At 37.1% G+C, this 15,456-nt stretch overlaps 1 protein-coding gene across 7 annotated transcripts in view; it reads right to left on the reverse strand.

Annotated features, from left to right (window-relative positions):
- Positions 1 to 15,456, reverse strand: part of Smg7 (SMG7 nonsense mediated mRNA decay factor) — a 63,923-nt gene that overhangs the window by 19,160 nt on the left and 29,307 nt on the right. For 6 of the 7 annotated variants that reach the window (XM_028775736.1, XM_028775738.1, XM_028775735.1 and 3 more), the window contains exons 3-10: positions 13,523 to 13,640; positions 11,702 to 11,834; positions 6,257 to 6,428; positions 5,003 to 5,074; positions 3,698 to 3,848; positions 3,215 to 3,350; positions 1,097 to 1,259; positions 472 to 625 (exon numbers count right to left, since the gene is read on the reverse strand). In XM_028775736.1, the coding sequence (XP_028631569.1) occupies positions 472 to 625; positions 1,097 to 1,259; positions 3,215 to 3,350; positions 3,698 to 3,848; positions 5,003 to 5,074; positions 6,257 to 6,428; positions 11,702 to 11,834; positions 13,523 to 13,640 (1,099 nt within the window). Of the gene's footprint in view, positions 1 to 471; positions 626 to 1,096; positions 1,260 to 3,214; positions 3,351 to 3,697; positions 3,849 to 5,002; positions 5,075 to 6,256; positions 6,429 to 11,701; positions 11,835 to 12,949; positions 13,035 to 13,522; positions 13,641 to 15,456 lie in introns of those variants that run through there. The other variant, XM_028775739.1, reaches the window with a different exon arrangement.

Consider the following 15,456-nt stretch of genomic DNA (forward strand, 5'->3'; position numbering starts at 1 on the left):
TATTTATTTATTTATTTATTTATTTATTTATTTATTTATTTATTTATGTTTTTCCGAGTGTAGCCCTGGCTGTCCTGGAACTCACTCTGTAGACCAGGCTGGCCTCGAACTCAGAAATCTGCCTGCCTCTGCCTCCCAAGTGCTGGGATTAAAGGCATGCGCCACCACCGCCCAGCAAACAAACTTGATTTTTAATGTCAAGTTCATTTTGAAATGTGAAGACTATCTCTTCATGATATGGCAACTGGGAACAGGGGAATATAGAAGGAGTCACAAATTTCTACCTAAGATCATGTGCCTAACAAAGAATTCAAAACAAATGAATATGTGCATGGATGCTTTCATTTCAATTTTCACAGAGTGGGTAGAAAACAGTCTTCAACTGTTCAGTATTCTTTTAAAAGGCAGTTTTCCTGTATCTCTGAATATCAAACAAACCACCCAACCACCTTAAAATTTTACAACACTTACTACTGTCTTTCATCCACCACTGCTTCTTGAAAGACTCTAGGTCGGAGTCTTAGCCAGTCCATGGAGACCTTGACTGCAGGAAGGGGATAGGCATTGTAGGACTCCTGAGAATCATTCTGGAGAGGACACTTGCACAGGATGCCAAGAAAAGACACTTGGGGGTGGGATGGAGAAAAAGATTCAGAATGTATAAAGCATCTGAAACAGCATACCAGTTTAAAATATTACTATGACCCTTCTGCTGTACTAAACATTCACATATCTTTGTTTCCTTCTAAATAGGTATTTTCAGCTGGGCATGGCACCCCACGGCTATAATTCCAGTATCTAAGAGGCTGGACTATGAGGACCATGAAGTCCAAGGTCAGCCTGGGAATACATAGTAAGACTATCAAAAAACAGAAAGAGAGAAAACACTTTCTGTGTTAAAATGTTATATAAAGCAGATAAGTGGTATAGAGCAGATAAAAGGACAGAATCGATGTTTAAATCTCTCTGATCCAATATTAAGAAATATAGGGCTTATTTTATGTATCATTGCATTTGGCTACATTTACAAAAATATACAAATATACAAAAATATATGTAGATTGCACCTTTCAAAGTTGAATAATTTAATACTCACTAAAGAGGGCCAGCAACTGTGTCCAACACAGCTGTTCATCTTGGCTGTAACTGTGCTGCTCTGTTTCATTGCTAAAGTCACGAAGATGATGAAGTTGAAACAGGTTAATGACAGTGACATGAACTAACTGTTGAGAGTTGAAAGCTTTTTGGAACAGCAGTCTCTGTAATGGGAGACAAAGATACTGCATATATTAACAAGAGTAGGATCCATTTTAGACACAAGAATTACTAAACATCTACACTCAGAATCACAGAGTGCTATAATAGCATTACCGGATAATTAAACTGTCCCACTCTTTATTCTAGTATTTTATACAGGTCTAATGTCTATATAAAAAAAAAGCTATACTAGAAAGGATCAATTCAGGCACTACTCAGTTGTTTAAACTATTGCTTGAGCATTTTTGCTTTAAGAAACTGTGCATGTATTAAAGATTTATCTACTTTTATTTTTTATAAGTATAGCAATTTTGCCTGAGTATATTGTGGGTATTGGGGGATAGAACTGGGTTTTCTGGAAGAGGAGTTGAGCAATCTCTAGCCCCAGGATCAGCATACATTTTTAATATGGCCTGAGAAGAAAGTATCTGGGCTATACATATATTTAGACATTTAGAGGTTGTCTTATAAGATATATATTGAATAAAATGTTTTAAAAGGACAAATGATTGATAGTATGTAGTAAAAGAATTCCAAACAAAAAGATTCACGTATTATTTTGAACCCTTGATACATGAAGCATGATTTAAGAGTTGTTCTAAACTTTTCACTTTCAAAAAAGAAAACCTTTATAAACAATGCAGAAACCACATACTTAGGAACATAGGGACAAATGATATGCTGAAGTTGGATGTCTAATAAGCAACTTTAAATGATCATGTTGAAATTTTCCTAGGAAAATCCACATAGGAGTTTTACTAAGTTTCATTTACATACTGACTGTGTACATGGTAACCTGCTAAGCAGTGTATGACATTACCATGCATATTCTCAGAGCTGGTGGTCTCAATGTGATCATACTTCTGCTTTAACATCTGTGATGGGATTTGATTACTCCCACATGGAATAATTTCCAAATCTAAGTTCCTAAAATGTTGACAGTTACTAGGATGGATACTTTTAGTTGTAGCCAGCCCTCCATCTCTCCCCTTGAAGCAGTCTAGAGGACAGCAGAATCAAGTGTCATTAGTATTCTGGTAAGAATTGATAATATATCAGATATAGTCAGGTTTGCCATGGTTGTAATGATGTGGACAATTTTGAGGTCAGCAAGAACTAACAGAATAGGACTTATCTAAAGAACACACACAAACACACATTAGTTGACTGGTGCTCCTGCCACAAACATATCAATCACCTTCACTGTATACTGAGATTTCTATTTTCTGCTTTTATATTTATAAAGAATCTAGCCTTTTAAATAAGCTATTTATACTGATTATACTTTAAATCCAACAACTCTACTCAGATTACAATATTCTTTTCTAGGCTAAGTAATTGAGGGCACTCAAATGATAGTGTTCCTTTTACACTCAACCCTACATATATGGCCTAAGTTTAAACAGGCCACTGGGAAGAAGAAAACAGAAGCCTAATAAAAACTATTTTGCAGCAAACTATTTCTATTGTAAATGATCAACTCAGCAGTTATCTGTAATTAATTTAAATTGACTATATTTGGCTAATTTATGCTTTCACTGTCCAAGTTTTGTGTTGTTGTTTTCTACAGTTCATCACTATATTTATAACTGTCTTGTTTCTTAATATAGTTATACCTTGACCCATTTTGCCAACTGGCAGGGGGTCAATGAGAAGGTTGCTTTACCAATCAATGGATACCATATAGTTCAGATAACAAGAGGGAAGCTGGATGCAAAGACTTCATATACTTCAGATGTAACTTTTACTATGAATTCATAATTAAGTAGCATAGCAACATGGGAACTAGGAGTCTGGTCCTCTGGAGACAGCGCAGTGCGGGAATCGCCTAGCTTGTGCAAGGCCCTGGATTCCACGCCCCAACACCACAAAATAACAAAACTGTAAGTTAATGTTCTCCAAATCTTAAGCTTTCCAACTTGAGACATTTGTTTGTTTGTTTGTTTTTAACTCGAACCTTAAACTGTTCTTCTAACTTCTCTCGAAGTGGGCTCAGCTTTTCCAAACTCTTACTCAGGTATACATGACCGTGGAATTTAATAAAGGCCTTGATGAAGTCAGAAACACCCCACTTGGTTTTCAACTCATCCCGGCTGAAATGAAAGAAAAACTTGAATCAATCTTAATCAGCAAAATTAGCAAAATACCTAAACTGGATTTGGCTTGCGAGTTACTTGATCACCCTATAATAGACAAGAAAGGGTTCTTTCTGACCAAGTCTAACTTCACAGCCACAACTCAGATGAGTCAGCACTCAGCTACAATAAACCACACACTGGGTAAATTAAGTGACTGTACACAAAATAATTACGTTCTCTATAGTTTTATAGATAAAAGATGAATAGAGTTCACTGCCAGAATTTCCTAAACAACAAAATTTGAGAGATTAAAGCTCCAGGCTATACAAATTCTCTTGGAAAAAAAAAAAAATCAGCCTTACCTTTCCAGTGCTTTAGAAAGTGCTTTTTGTAGATTAGTGGAGGCAGCTGGGAAAGGGAATTTCACAGCAATGCTTCTGCAGTAGTAGAAAATTGTGGTCAGGTGGTCTCCTTTGGAAGAAGCTAAGATAGCCAACTGATTGTAAGGCTGACCTGAAGGAGAAAGATAAGATTATCAAGTTACCAAAAACCAATCTTGCTATCAAGATACAAATGCTCAGTTTAATCCTTGAATTAGTAATGCAAAGTATTATATAAGGCAAATCTTATGACTATCAATTACAGATGGACATAATGTGAAATTGTACACATTAGCAATAGCACATCCTATCATGTGCAGGTTAAAAAGTCTTACAATTAAATATTGACTATGGAGGCACACACTCGTAAATTCTAGCACTTGGGAGGCTTAGACAGGAGAATTAAAAGTTCAAGGCCATATTGGGCCACAAAGACTGTCTCAAAACAAAACAAGTCATAAAATTAGGATCAGTACAATAAGCACTCATGGTTTCAGAAAGGGTTAGCTGGTAAATTTCCTTGACCTTGTAGGTGCTAGGGACTCATCCCAAGCACTCAGCTCTGCTACTGAGGTGTGACGGCTGAAACAAGCAATATAAAATGGATAGTGTGTCCAGATAATCTCTCTATCTGAGACATTATTTAGACTCTAAAGAAATTTCAATGTGGCTTAGCATAAATGACTTGCAACAGTAAGTATTTGCTGTTAAGCAATTTAATCTAAGAATGGCTATTTTGGAGTCATCAAAAGCACTACGTTTTAGGTAATCGGTTAGTTTTCTAAGAAGAAATGGCTATCCTGAAAGATCATTACTCTATAGGCCAATTAAGAATGCTAGAGTTGAGCCGGGCGGTGGTGGCGCACACCTTTAATCCCAGCACTTGGGAGGCAGAGGCAGGCAGATTTCTGAGTTCTAGGCTAGCCTGGTCTACAAGAGTGAGTTCCAGGACAGCCAGGGCTACACAGAGAAACCCTGTCTCGGAAAAACAAAAACAGACAAGCAAACAAAAAACAAAAACAAACAAAACAAAACAAAATGCTAGAGTTGTAGAGAACTTTAGACCACACTGACTAAGTCCATTTACATTGGCTTACAGAGTATCTTTCTTAAAAGAAAGTTTGATTAAGTATATGGAATTATAAAGTTAAAAAGAAAAACATGAAACTCAATGCTGCTGTAATTCAACATCTACTGCTACAATACACTCAAAAAGTGAAATCTATCTGCTATGGTACTATAAAGAATGTAGAAGCATGGTCCCTTTAAGGTGGCAGGTCCACTCACCATTGGAGGGGACAAGCTGAGCAGCATGCCTATAGTAGGACTCTGCCTGGCTAGTCTGGTTTCTGTATCGAGCTGAGAAGAAAAAGAAAATTCAGTTTAAAATCATTTAGGTATACATAAACATACATAAAAACCACGAGGAGGGCATGTCCAAAACAGCTAGAGTTTTAAATTCTAGAGATAATAAAGACATTAAAATTACTCCAAAGACCATTAAAGACAGAAAAATTTAAAACAAATTAACTATAGGATTATGTGTGAAGTGTCCATCCAGTCTTCTCTATTTGGGACATTCAGCATTAACCAATTTTAAAGCTTACCTAGCCCCCATTTTCAGGTCCTCCAGTGTCATGCATCACCAGCTCCCACTATGGACTATGCTGGTGACCTGGAGCCGGCCCACAAGAAGGGGTGAGTTATATGGCACTTAAAAACAAAACAAAACAAAAAACACTATACAATATGATCTGAAAATTAAGTATTTCTTCAATATCTTATAAAGTGATTTTGAAAAATGCCTTGCATCTACTGCAGTCTTATGTGTGTGCAAAGAAGACAGCTAAAGCAAAACAACCTAGACATACTGCATCTCCTCGAAGAGCTCACTGATAACTCTGATGGACCGCTCAAAGTGTCACTCATTTATGACATTAAGAAATCTAAAATCTACTAATTTAAACACACTAATGTTCCTCATTCCTTGTTATTTCAGGACAAAACATAATCCTATAGTTAATTTGTTTTATAACCTTTTTAGGTCACCTTAAAGGAATGAACAGAAAAATAAGTTATATAATAATCCCAAGTAAAATGTATATAATGGAAATGGAAATTTAACCTTTGAAAGGAAGCAGCACATAAAACGAGCTTTCAGTGCACCAGTAGGAAGAAATAATAGACAAACTAGATTTAAAAGAAGTAATTTATAAACTTTATCTATTCCAAAAGAGTATAAATTTCTAATTTAGGAAATACAGTATTACTTTAATAATTTACCTTTGGCTACAGTTTTAGTGTTTACTATTTGCCTATACCTGGATCAAATCTGAAGAGAATTTAAATTTTAATTTGAGAATTTCTTTTCCCAAAATTCTTCTGCCAATCTCAAAACATGGAGAAAAAGTTCCTAAAAGTAAATTTTGTAGTTTCTTCATATATCAATCTAGGCCAAACATGCATGCATACTTGAAGTTTCTTCCTATGATTACTCAAAGAAAAGGATGAGTGTGTCATTAATTCTTTCCACAGGCTCACCAATGTCTCCAAGGTGGACGAGGCAGTGCTGGCAAATGTAGGAACAGGAGCTAGACTGCGGCTTCACTATGGCGCTGGTGTGAGTCTGTTTATTGCTAATAATTCCCAACTGGGAAGACTTCACACGGCATGGCAAATCTACATTAAACACTGTACACAGTTCCTGTAATAACTGAAGAAAAAAACATAAGAAAAATTTAGTAATGTCAGAATGTTCTAACAGTAAGTTCATATACAAAATTATGTGTGTAAGTAATCACATATTGCTGAGACTCCAGTAAGAACTGTATGGAGATTAAATGTAATCTTTGATGGGTTAATTCTCATTTATCAAGGCATTTTCATTTAAAGCATTTTAGAAAATTCAGCAAGCACTAAAAATAAGGAATGCCATGAAAGTATCTACTTTTTTTAAAAAAAAAAATCATTAAATATTGGTTAGAAATGTTTCTAAAATGCAAGACAAGGTCTTGACATTTATTTTCTCAAGTTCTAGACCGATTCATCACTCTTCATTCTGAGTGTGAAAGGACTCTTTCCTCCGGTCAGAGTTACCTACTCTGCCTGTGTAGGCCTGCTATTCCACTGTTTTGTCTCCTGTCTGTTACATCCTACTCCAATTTTTTCCTCTGTTTGAACAGTATCAAGGTTTCCTATAAAACAGTAAATAAGAACAGAAAACTGAAACATCCTTTCTTGACCCCAGAGTCTTTCCAACAATCTTCTAATGTCTTTCTCATTTCAACTAGACTCCTCTAAAGGAGTCCATCCTTTTCTTCATCTGTGTTCTCAATACCTACTTACTCTTTACACCCATTACCACCTGACTTCCATTCACTCTCTTCTGCCCCAATTCAGCACTGGCTAACTGAAGCATCGGTCAGATGACCTGCTATATTTTAGCTAGCTGAGCACAATGATCCCTACACTGCCATCATCTTAGTGGACCCCACACTGCATTGCAACTTGCAGATCTGAAGGCTAGCCAGCTCTTAAATGCTTTTGCAATCATTCTTTTCAGTTTCCTTTATTCAAAGCCCCTCCCCCATCTTGCCAAACATTTGAAAGTCTCCTTTCTTTTTCTTCTCATTTTCTTCTTACTTGGTCTTTACATACAACTAGACTCATCCAAATATTTATCTGCCTTCTATCAGGTGCATGGTAAACAACCATTCATTCATTCATTCATTCAGCACTACAGTGCTAGACAGTTCTGGGATCCTGCTCACTGAGGAAAAACTACCTACTGCCCCCTTTTCCTCAGCTCCTTACTCTGTGCCAAAAATGAAGAGTTGACTATGAAGCAAACTGTTTCCTGTTACACTACATAGAAATATGTCAATGCTTTCTCCTCCCATTTTCTTAGAGTAAGGACTATTACTGTGCTATCTAGTTTTATATCAAATTGATGCAAGCTATATATTTGGAATGAGGAAACCTCAAATAAGAAAATGTACCACAAGCTTGATTGTTGTAGCAGGGCCTGGACCTGGTGTCAGTCCTGGACAGTGGTTCGGGGAATTTTTAAGAAAGCAGGCTGAGCAAGCCAGTAAGCAGCACTCGTCCATGGCCTCCTGCCTCGGGTTACTGTTCTGTTCCAAGTTTCTGCCCTGACTTCTCTGGATAATGGACTTCAAATTGCAAGTGGAAATAAACATTCTCTTCAAGTTGCTTTGTTCATGGTGTTTTATCATAGAAAAAGAAACTTACCTGAGACAATTACTATATTCTTCATGGGAAATAAAAGCATCTTACATAAAATGTTACGTGCTTTCACTCTGACCAAGAATTTGGTAGTGCCTGAGGTACTAAGTTTTAGGTGATTAAAAAAAGTCAAAACTGTTTACAAAGAAAATCTGATTATGGTAATCACATAGTAAACTTTTAAAACCCACAACCATTGGATCACTACCACTCTAATCAAATTACACTTTATCAACCCAAAATACTGTGCCTTAGAGAAGAGCCACCATTTTATATAACATTTAAAAAAAATCTTGCCAATAGTAACTTAACAGTTCTTTTAAAATGCTGGTTATCCAAAAATTCTACTGCAAGCGTATCCCTATTACAGAAACACTGATTTTTGTTTTAAGAAAGAGTCTCTCCACAGATCCCTGGCCAGGTGTCCTGGAAGTCATAAGGATGGCCTTGAATGAACATAGATCTCCTTACTTATGCCACCCAAGTGCTCAAATGACCTAAAATATGTTTTAAAATTTTAAAAAGGAAGAAATATGGTGCACATTAAAATTTTCAACGAGGCCGGGCAGTGGTGGCGCACGCCTTCAATCCCAGCACTTGGGAGGCAGAGGCAAGCGATTTCTGAGTGAGTTCCAGGATGGCCAGGGCTATACAGAGAAACCCTGTCCCGAAAAACAAAACAAAACAAAAAATCAACCAAACAAAAAAATTTCAATGATTTCTATGAATGCCTTTAAAAACCTCATCTGGCCAGGCAGTGGCTGCACGCCTTTGGTACCATCATTTGGGAGGAAGAGGCAAGGATATCCCTGAGTTTGAAGCCAGCCTGTTCTAATGAGTTTCAGGATAGCCATGGATGTTACGCCAAGAAACCCTGTCCCAAAAAAAACAATAAAAAACAAAAACAAGAACCCCAAATCCTTCTCTGACATAACAGCACGGAACAAGGCATACCACTTACCCTCTGCCCTCACTGGAACCTTTCTTTTTTGGGGGGTGGAGGGTGGGTGTCTTTCAACCTGGCCATATCCCTTACTTTCTCCAACTGTAATAGTAATTGCTCTAAGTTTGTGCTCATCTGGACTCCACACTTACTATCTATTTAGCATAGCTTCTTAAATATAAGAAGCATCTCATCTCATAGACTTAATCACAGACACATTTGCCTTCCCCCAGGATAACCATTCAATTTGTTAATATTGTAATTACTAGCTTTGACTCCTCCTAACCCTGATTGCATAAATGTAACCCAATCCATCAGAGAGAGTCTTATTGACTCCATTTCAGAATGTCAATTCTTTCTTTTACTATAATACACTATCTAGTTTTTATTCCTAATTCCAATATCCAGAATAACTGGATAGTTAATTGGGGGGTGGGGGTTGGTGGTAGGGAGGGACACTGAGACAGGACCTGGCTACCCTGGAACTTGGTTGGTCTTGAACTTTAACGAGCAATAAATAATCTCGAGTGTTTCTATTCAGGCATGAATCACCACACAGAGCTTATCAATTTCCTTTCATAGTCTCAGCATCTAATACAGTACCTTAGAAAGCAACACTTTGAAAGTTGTTCAGTGGCACAGCACTAACTCAGCAAATGCAAAAGTCTTAGTAGTAACCAAAACAGAAACAAAATAAAATTGCAAAGCAAAAAAAGTACCAGGTTTTCTGACAGTTACCTGCAAAATGAACAAGCCTTTATTTATTAAACGCTTTACTTTCATTTTATCCTTTAAATTTTCTTATTTTATATGTGTATAGGTGCTTTGCCTGCATGTAAGTCTGTGGATCATCAGACTCCCTGGAATTGAAGTTATAGACAATTTTGAGCTGGCATGTGGATTCTGGGAATGAATCCAGGGTTCTCTGGAACAGCAGCCCAATGTTCTTAACCACTAAGAGCATCTCTCCTATTCCTGCTTTAAATTTTAATTATGTGTGTGTGTCTGTGTGTGTGTGTATGCCATTATAGACTTGTGTAAGTCAGAAGGCATGTTGAGTCAATTCTCCCATTCTACTCTAAGATTCAGGTGGTTATATATTTTTATCCATTGAGCCATTTTGCTGGCCCAGTATATGCTTTGTTTTTCCTTTTCAGTTATTTATTCAGTTGAACATCAATCCCCTTTCCAGAAGCATCAACTAAAAATTGGCATACATTTTAAGAATAAAATGATACTTGAGGTTTTTCAACAAAAACCTTTAGTGGATTTTATAGTATAAGAAAGACAAATATATCTCCCTTCTTCCCATTTTTTCCTTCTTCTTTTTGGTTTTTCGAGACAGGGTTTCTCTGTGTAGCCCTGGCTGTCCTGGAACTCACTCTGTAGACCAGGCTGGCCTCGAACTCAGAAATCCGCCTGCCTCTGCCTCCCAAGTGCTGGGATTAAAGGCCTGCGCCACCACTGCCCAGCTTTTTCCTTCTTTTGCAGAGAGAGACGGCGCCTTCCTATGAACCCCTGGTTGGCCTGAATTTGTTGTATATACCAAGCTGGCCTCACATTCACAAAGATATGCCTGCTTCTGTCTCTGCATGCTGAGATTAAAGGCATGCTACCATTACTAACTAATTTAATATGACAGTTATTGAATATCTTCCAATACAAATATTCTTTTCTTTTTCTTCATTCAAAGAAATGGCTAAACCAAAATAAAGCCAATGTATAGGTGGGGGCAAGCAATACAAGGGGAACTGGCCAGGGATTTCTTCAGTACACAGTCCTTAAAATTTTAACTATTACAAGGGCTGATGGGATGGTTCAGTGTGGAAAGGTGATTGCTACCATGGATGATGACCAGAGTTTGATCCTCAGAGTCTATGTGGTGGAGTAAACTGGTGCCCACAATTGTCCTGACTTCCATTCATGAGCCATGGTACACATGGCATACCCCAATACATAAAATCAATTTTTAAATTCTGCATTATTCATTTAATTATAAGTAGGTAAAGTAGCAATTAAAAATACTAAACACACACACACGTAAAATCCCATTGAAGTCAGAAGAGAGCATTGATTCTCTGCAAGTGGAATTACAGACATTTGAGAGTTGCTATATAGCGTTCCAGTCCTCTACAAGAGCAACAAGTGCTCTCAACTCCAGCCCGAAATAGCAATTGTTCCAAGATATTATATTTTTAAAAAATTCCATGAATATCTATTCATTTGTAGATTACACCAGGATGTGACTGTGAAAAAGTATGTGAAGATAATATAGCCTATTTTTCAAACCAAATAAAAAATATCTGTTTCTTAAATAGTTTAAAATAATCCATATAAACTCCACTGTTGTAGATAATGCTATGAAAACTCACTTGACATTATAGCTTTTAACAACATACCTGACACTACACAGCTACTACTTTCATAATGAGTACATTATTATTGTTCTGATCTGATCACATAACTGCCCCCATATTTCACTGCGGCTTGGCTCACATCACACCTGTTTTATTCAGAATTAAACCTCCACCCTAAGCATGTGTCTTTCTCTCCCTCTCTCTGGCAATACTGGTGTTTAAGCCCAGGACCTCATACTACATTCCCAAATGTAAGTCTGTATCTTTAAAAAAAACACAGTATGAATCATTTCAGACATCTCTATTATGTGAGATTATACGTGATTAACTTTCAGATGTCTCATATGGTTGTCATATAAAGTGTTTATATGTACAAAAGATGTATACAAAGAACAGGATATCATTAAAGCTACGAGAATTCATATACAAAGTAGAACTCACCTGAGTATAGAAGCCGCTAGCTGCCTCTAGGAACAGAGAAAGGTTTGCCTGGACTTCACTTCGATTTGGGTTTGCTCGATTCTTGGCTTGGCCTTGTAGTGTTGTGATCTGATTCTTAAAGGCATGATTCCAGCTGAAAACAAAATGTAATTCTATTTGGTATAGTAGTGACTCACTGGGCAGACACTGGCCCCCCTGAGAACAAGAAAGAACTGTTTGTTATATTATACCACACTGAACAGTAAGCCAGCATTGAAGTTATTTATTTAAATAACTTCATGCTTTTCTTTGAACAAGACTAGACATGCAGTAGAATGCAACTGACTTTAGCAGACACTTACCAGATGCTCCAGTAGGCAGACTGTGGTGCAACTATGAACCTTTAGAGCTATTACAGTAAGACCTACTTAAGAATCCCTGTATAAAAATCTGAATAAACTATTACTAATTTTAACACACTGGGCCAACAAAAATTATCCCCTCAGTCAAGTAACACACACAGGGTACTGTGTGTGTCCCGAGTAAAGTCCGTCCCTATCTACCCAAGCTAATTAGCTACAGTACTCATTCCATTCCTCTTTAATGATTTTGTTTATTTTATCTTATAGGTTAAGGCTTAATTCTTTATAGCATAACACAGAAAGCACATTTTCAGCCGGGCGGTGGTGGCGCACACCTTTAATCCCAGCACTTGCGAGGCAGAGGCAGGCGGATTTCTGAGTTTGAGGCCAGCCTGGTCTACAGAGTGAGTTCCAGGACAGCACGGGATATACAGAGAAACCCTGTCTCAAAAAACAAACAAACAAAAACAAAGCACATTTTAATTTTGGTTACTTTAACAACGCAATGCTGAATTGCATTATACTAAAATAACCGTCGCTATATTTTCAGCTTAAATTCAATTTTAGTGAAATATAGTACCAAATGTCAACACCAAAGTTGAGGTTCTAGAGCCTGAGGGTTTTAAAATAGTTTAGGACATCTGTCAATACTCCCTCAACATCAGTGATTCTTTCTCATTAAGGACTCAAATATTACAGACATGAGTTCTGATTAGTTAGGTAGGTAAATTACTAAATTTTCTAAATACATAGAGCATAAAAAAGGAAAAACCAAATTCAGCACAACTTGGATTATCAGGTCTTACTAGACGGAAATGTTCTTAATCGATGTTTAAATTTCCAGCTAACTGTCCCTGCTTTAATTTATAAGACAAGATCTTCTATAAAAAAACCTTTATTTACTCACTGGGGAATCTGGTTATCTGCCATTTCATCCTTCGTAGAAAGAACAAGTAGAATAGTCTAAACACACAAAATCTTTCTTTAGTTTTCTGGGGAGCATGAAGGAGGATATAGTCATGTATTTGATCACATAAACTTTTCTTACAATACAAATACACTTTCCTGTTGAAGAAACAGGATGACATTGATCATTGTTTCTGGGCCTTTGGACTAAGACCAAATGCAAAATCCCACTGATCAGAAGTTTATCTTTAAGTTCAAATATAAGACTCAATACAGATAAATTCTTAGAATCTGAGATACCATATATGTTTAGATTTGTTTATTCCACAATGTTTGAAAGAGCTGCCTTAGGCAAAATTCAGATCCAAACATTACTCCTGTTATCTTCAAAGACTACACTTAAAAAAAAAGAAAAAATACTAATGGCTAAATACTTTGTTTTTAAAAAGTCACGAGTATTAGAATTTCTTTGAAAAAGTTTACACTAGGGTAGGCTGAAAAACAATCAACTAACCATGTTTTAAAATCTTGAGATTCCTGATTGCACAGTAATGTCCCAAATGATAATACTTACAGATCCTGTTCTACTTTCTTGTCTAAAGCATATTCCAGATCAGTAACAAGCATTTTCTGGTACAAGTCCTGCAGAGCTTGCCTGGATGTCCAGACCTCAGCTGGACCCAGCTTAGAATCTGCATAACAAAATAAAAACATCACTGTATAGTTAAGTCACTTAACCACAAGCCAAACCAATGACTTCTCTCGGTGTGCATGTGCATGAAGGTATGTGTGGGTGTGTGGGGTGTACGGACTGGGTGAGTATAGCAGAGAAGGGAGGGCATCAGCTATCCTTTTACCACTCCCACCCGATGCTTTGAGGCAGGGTCTCTCACTGAGCCTGCAGCTTCATGTTTTTCAGTGAGGCCATCAGTGAGGAAGCCCCATTACAGGCATGCCCAAAATGATTTTACCTGTTTGCTGGAATCTAGTTCCCATGCTCATGCAACAAGAATTCCTATGTGCTGACCCAGTTTCTCTAGCCCTCATCTTTCAGCTTTAAAAGAACATTATGAAATTAAAATGGCCATTAAAATAATTTATCCTTTGCTTTTATTTGGATTTCTGTCTGTTCATGTCACAGCAGGTCATATATCTGATAGTTAAGTCATTCCATTTGAAATAGTGGATTTATAGTGTGTCATTTACCCCCAATAATTCTATCTCTATCCAAATACTGTTTCCTTTTTATTTTGAATCACTCCTACAAGGATCTTCACAAATTTTTTCTATCTGACCACCATCCAGCAAATGCCTGTATGCCGCCCTACTGAAACAATGAGAATTACTTTCATGAATGGAACATGGCAATTACACTTCTGTAATCATTGCACACTACAGCCATTTAATGTGGAAAAAGACAGAATCCTGGGATATGCCAGAAGGGTAACTGTGTATAGGGGAAAATTGGGGTGCTAGGCTCTGTATTTATGAACTGGTGCCACATTCTTCAAAGTCTTATAGGGTGATCAGTTCAAATGTGGACAGTAAGCTGCCGCAGTAGAATTACTTAATGAACTTATCAATTGTAAGCTTCCAATTCCCAGATAAACAATTCAATTTCATCTAGGAGTTTGCTGCTACATGATGTCACAGTTTCTACTCCCCTTCATGTTAGTTATTAGTACTGATACGCTACCATAATCCTACTTAGCCAAGAGAATGCCTTGGATATTTGAGTTAATAGGTTTGTTGGCTAGTCAGATTTGGGTCTGATAAAGTGGTTTTTGTTCGTTTATTTGGAGACAGGGTCCCACTGTAGCTGAGGCTAGCCTGGAACTCTCTATAAGTTCACACTAGCTTTGAGCTTGTGTTCTTCCCACCTTTACTTTCCATGAGCTAAGATTATAGGTATGTGCTCTAGGGAACTGCAGACATCGTTCAAATGAGTAAATTTAAACCAATGTTCAATACTTTGGAAAACGGTATGTATGTGTAGCTTGATGTTGTTCTACAGATAGCACTTTCAATGGCAACTCAGGAGTATCATATAATGTAGACGATGACCACAAATGTGTTAATAGGAAGGACAACAGTGAATGCACGGTTAGCCTTCTTCCTCTTTTGTTCCTTATGATATGATAATCAGGTTCCTCATAAACATTAGTCTGTAACTGTCAAAGCTGAAGAAACATCACCTCCATAGTAGCTAGTATATGCCCTCTTCAATGATAAATGTTGGCCAGAATTGTTATCAATCAATAGTAGCTGAATTCTTCATGAGTTAAACATACAACTACATTCCTCCCAAATTAAGACACTATCTCATGTCAAATATCGGATAGGTGAGGATAACACATGCTGTATGAAGGACATGCTTATCACCAGCTTTGAATTATCTGTTCATCTCACCAGCTAAGTCCAAAAATTCTTCCCAAAGGGCTTTAGATATTACTCAGAGCAGAAAAGATGTGTAAGAAAAGGTAGCTCACTGAATTTCAGACTTTTAGT

The sequence above is a fragment of the Grammomys surdaster genome, unplaced genomic scaffold (assembly GCF_004785775.1).
Source record: "Grammomys surdaster isolate TR1022 unplaced genomic scaffold, NIH_TR_1.0 259, whole genome shotgun sequence".
In the NCBI taxonomy this organism is placed as follows: domain Eukaryota; kingdom Metazoa; phylum Chordata; class Mammalia; order Rodentia; family Muridae; genus Grammomys; species Grammomys surdaster.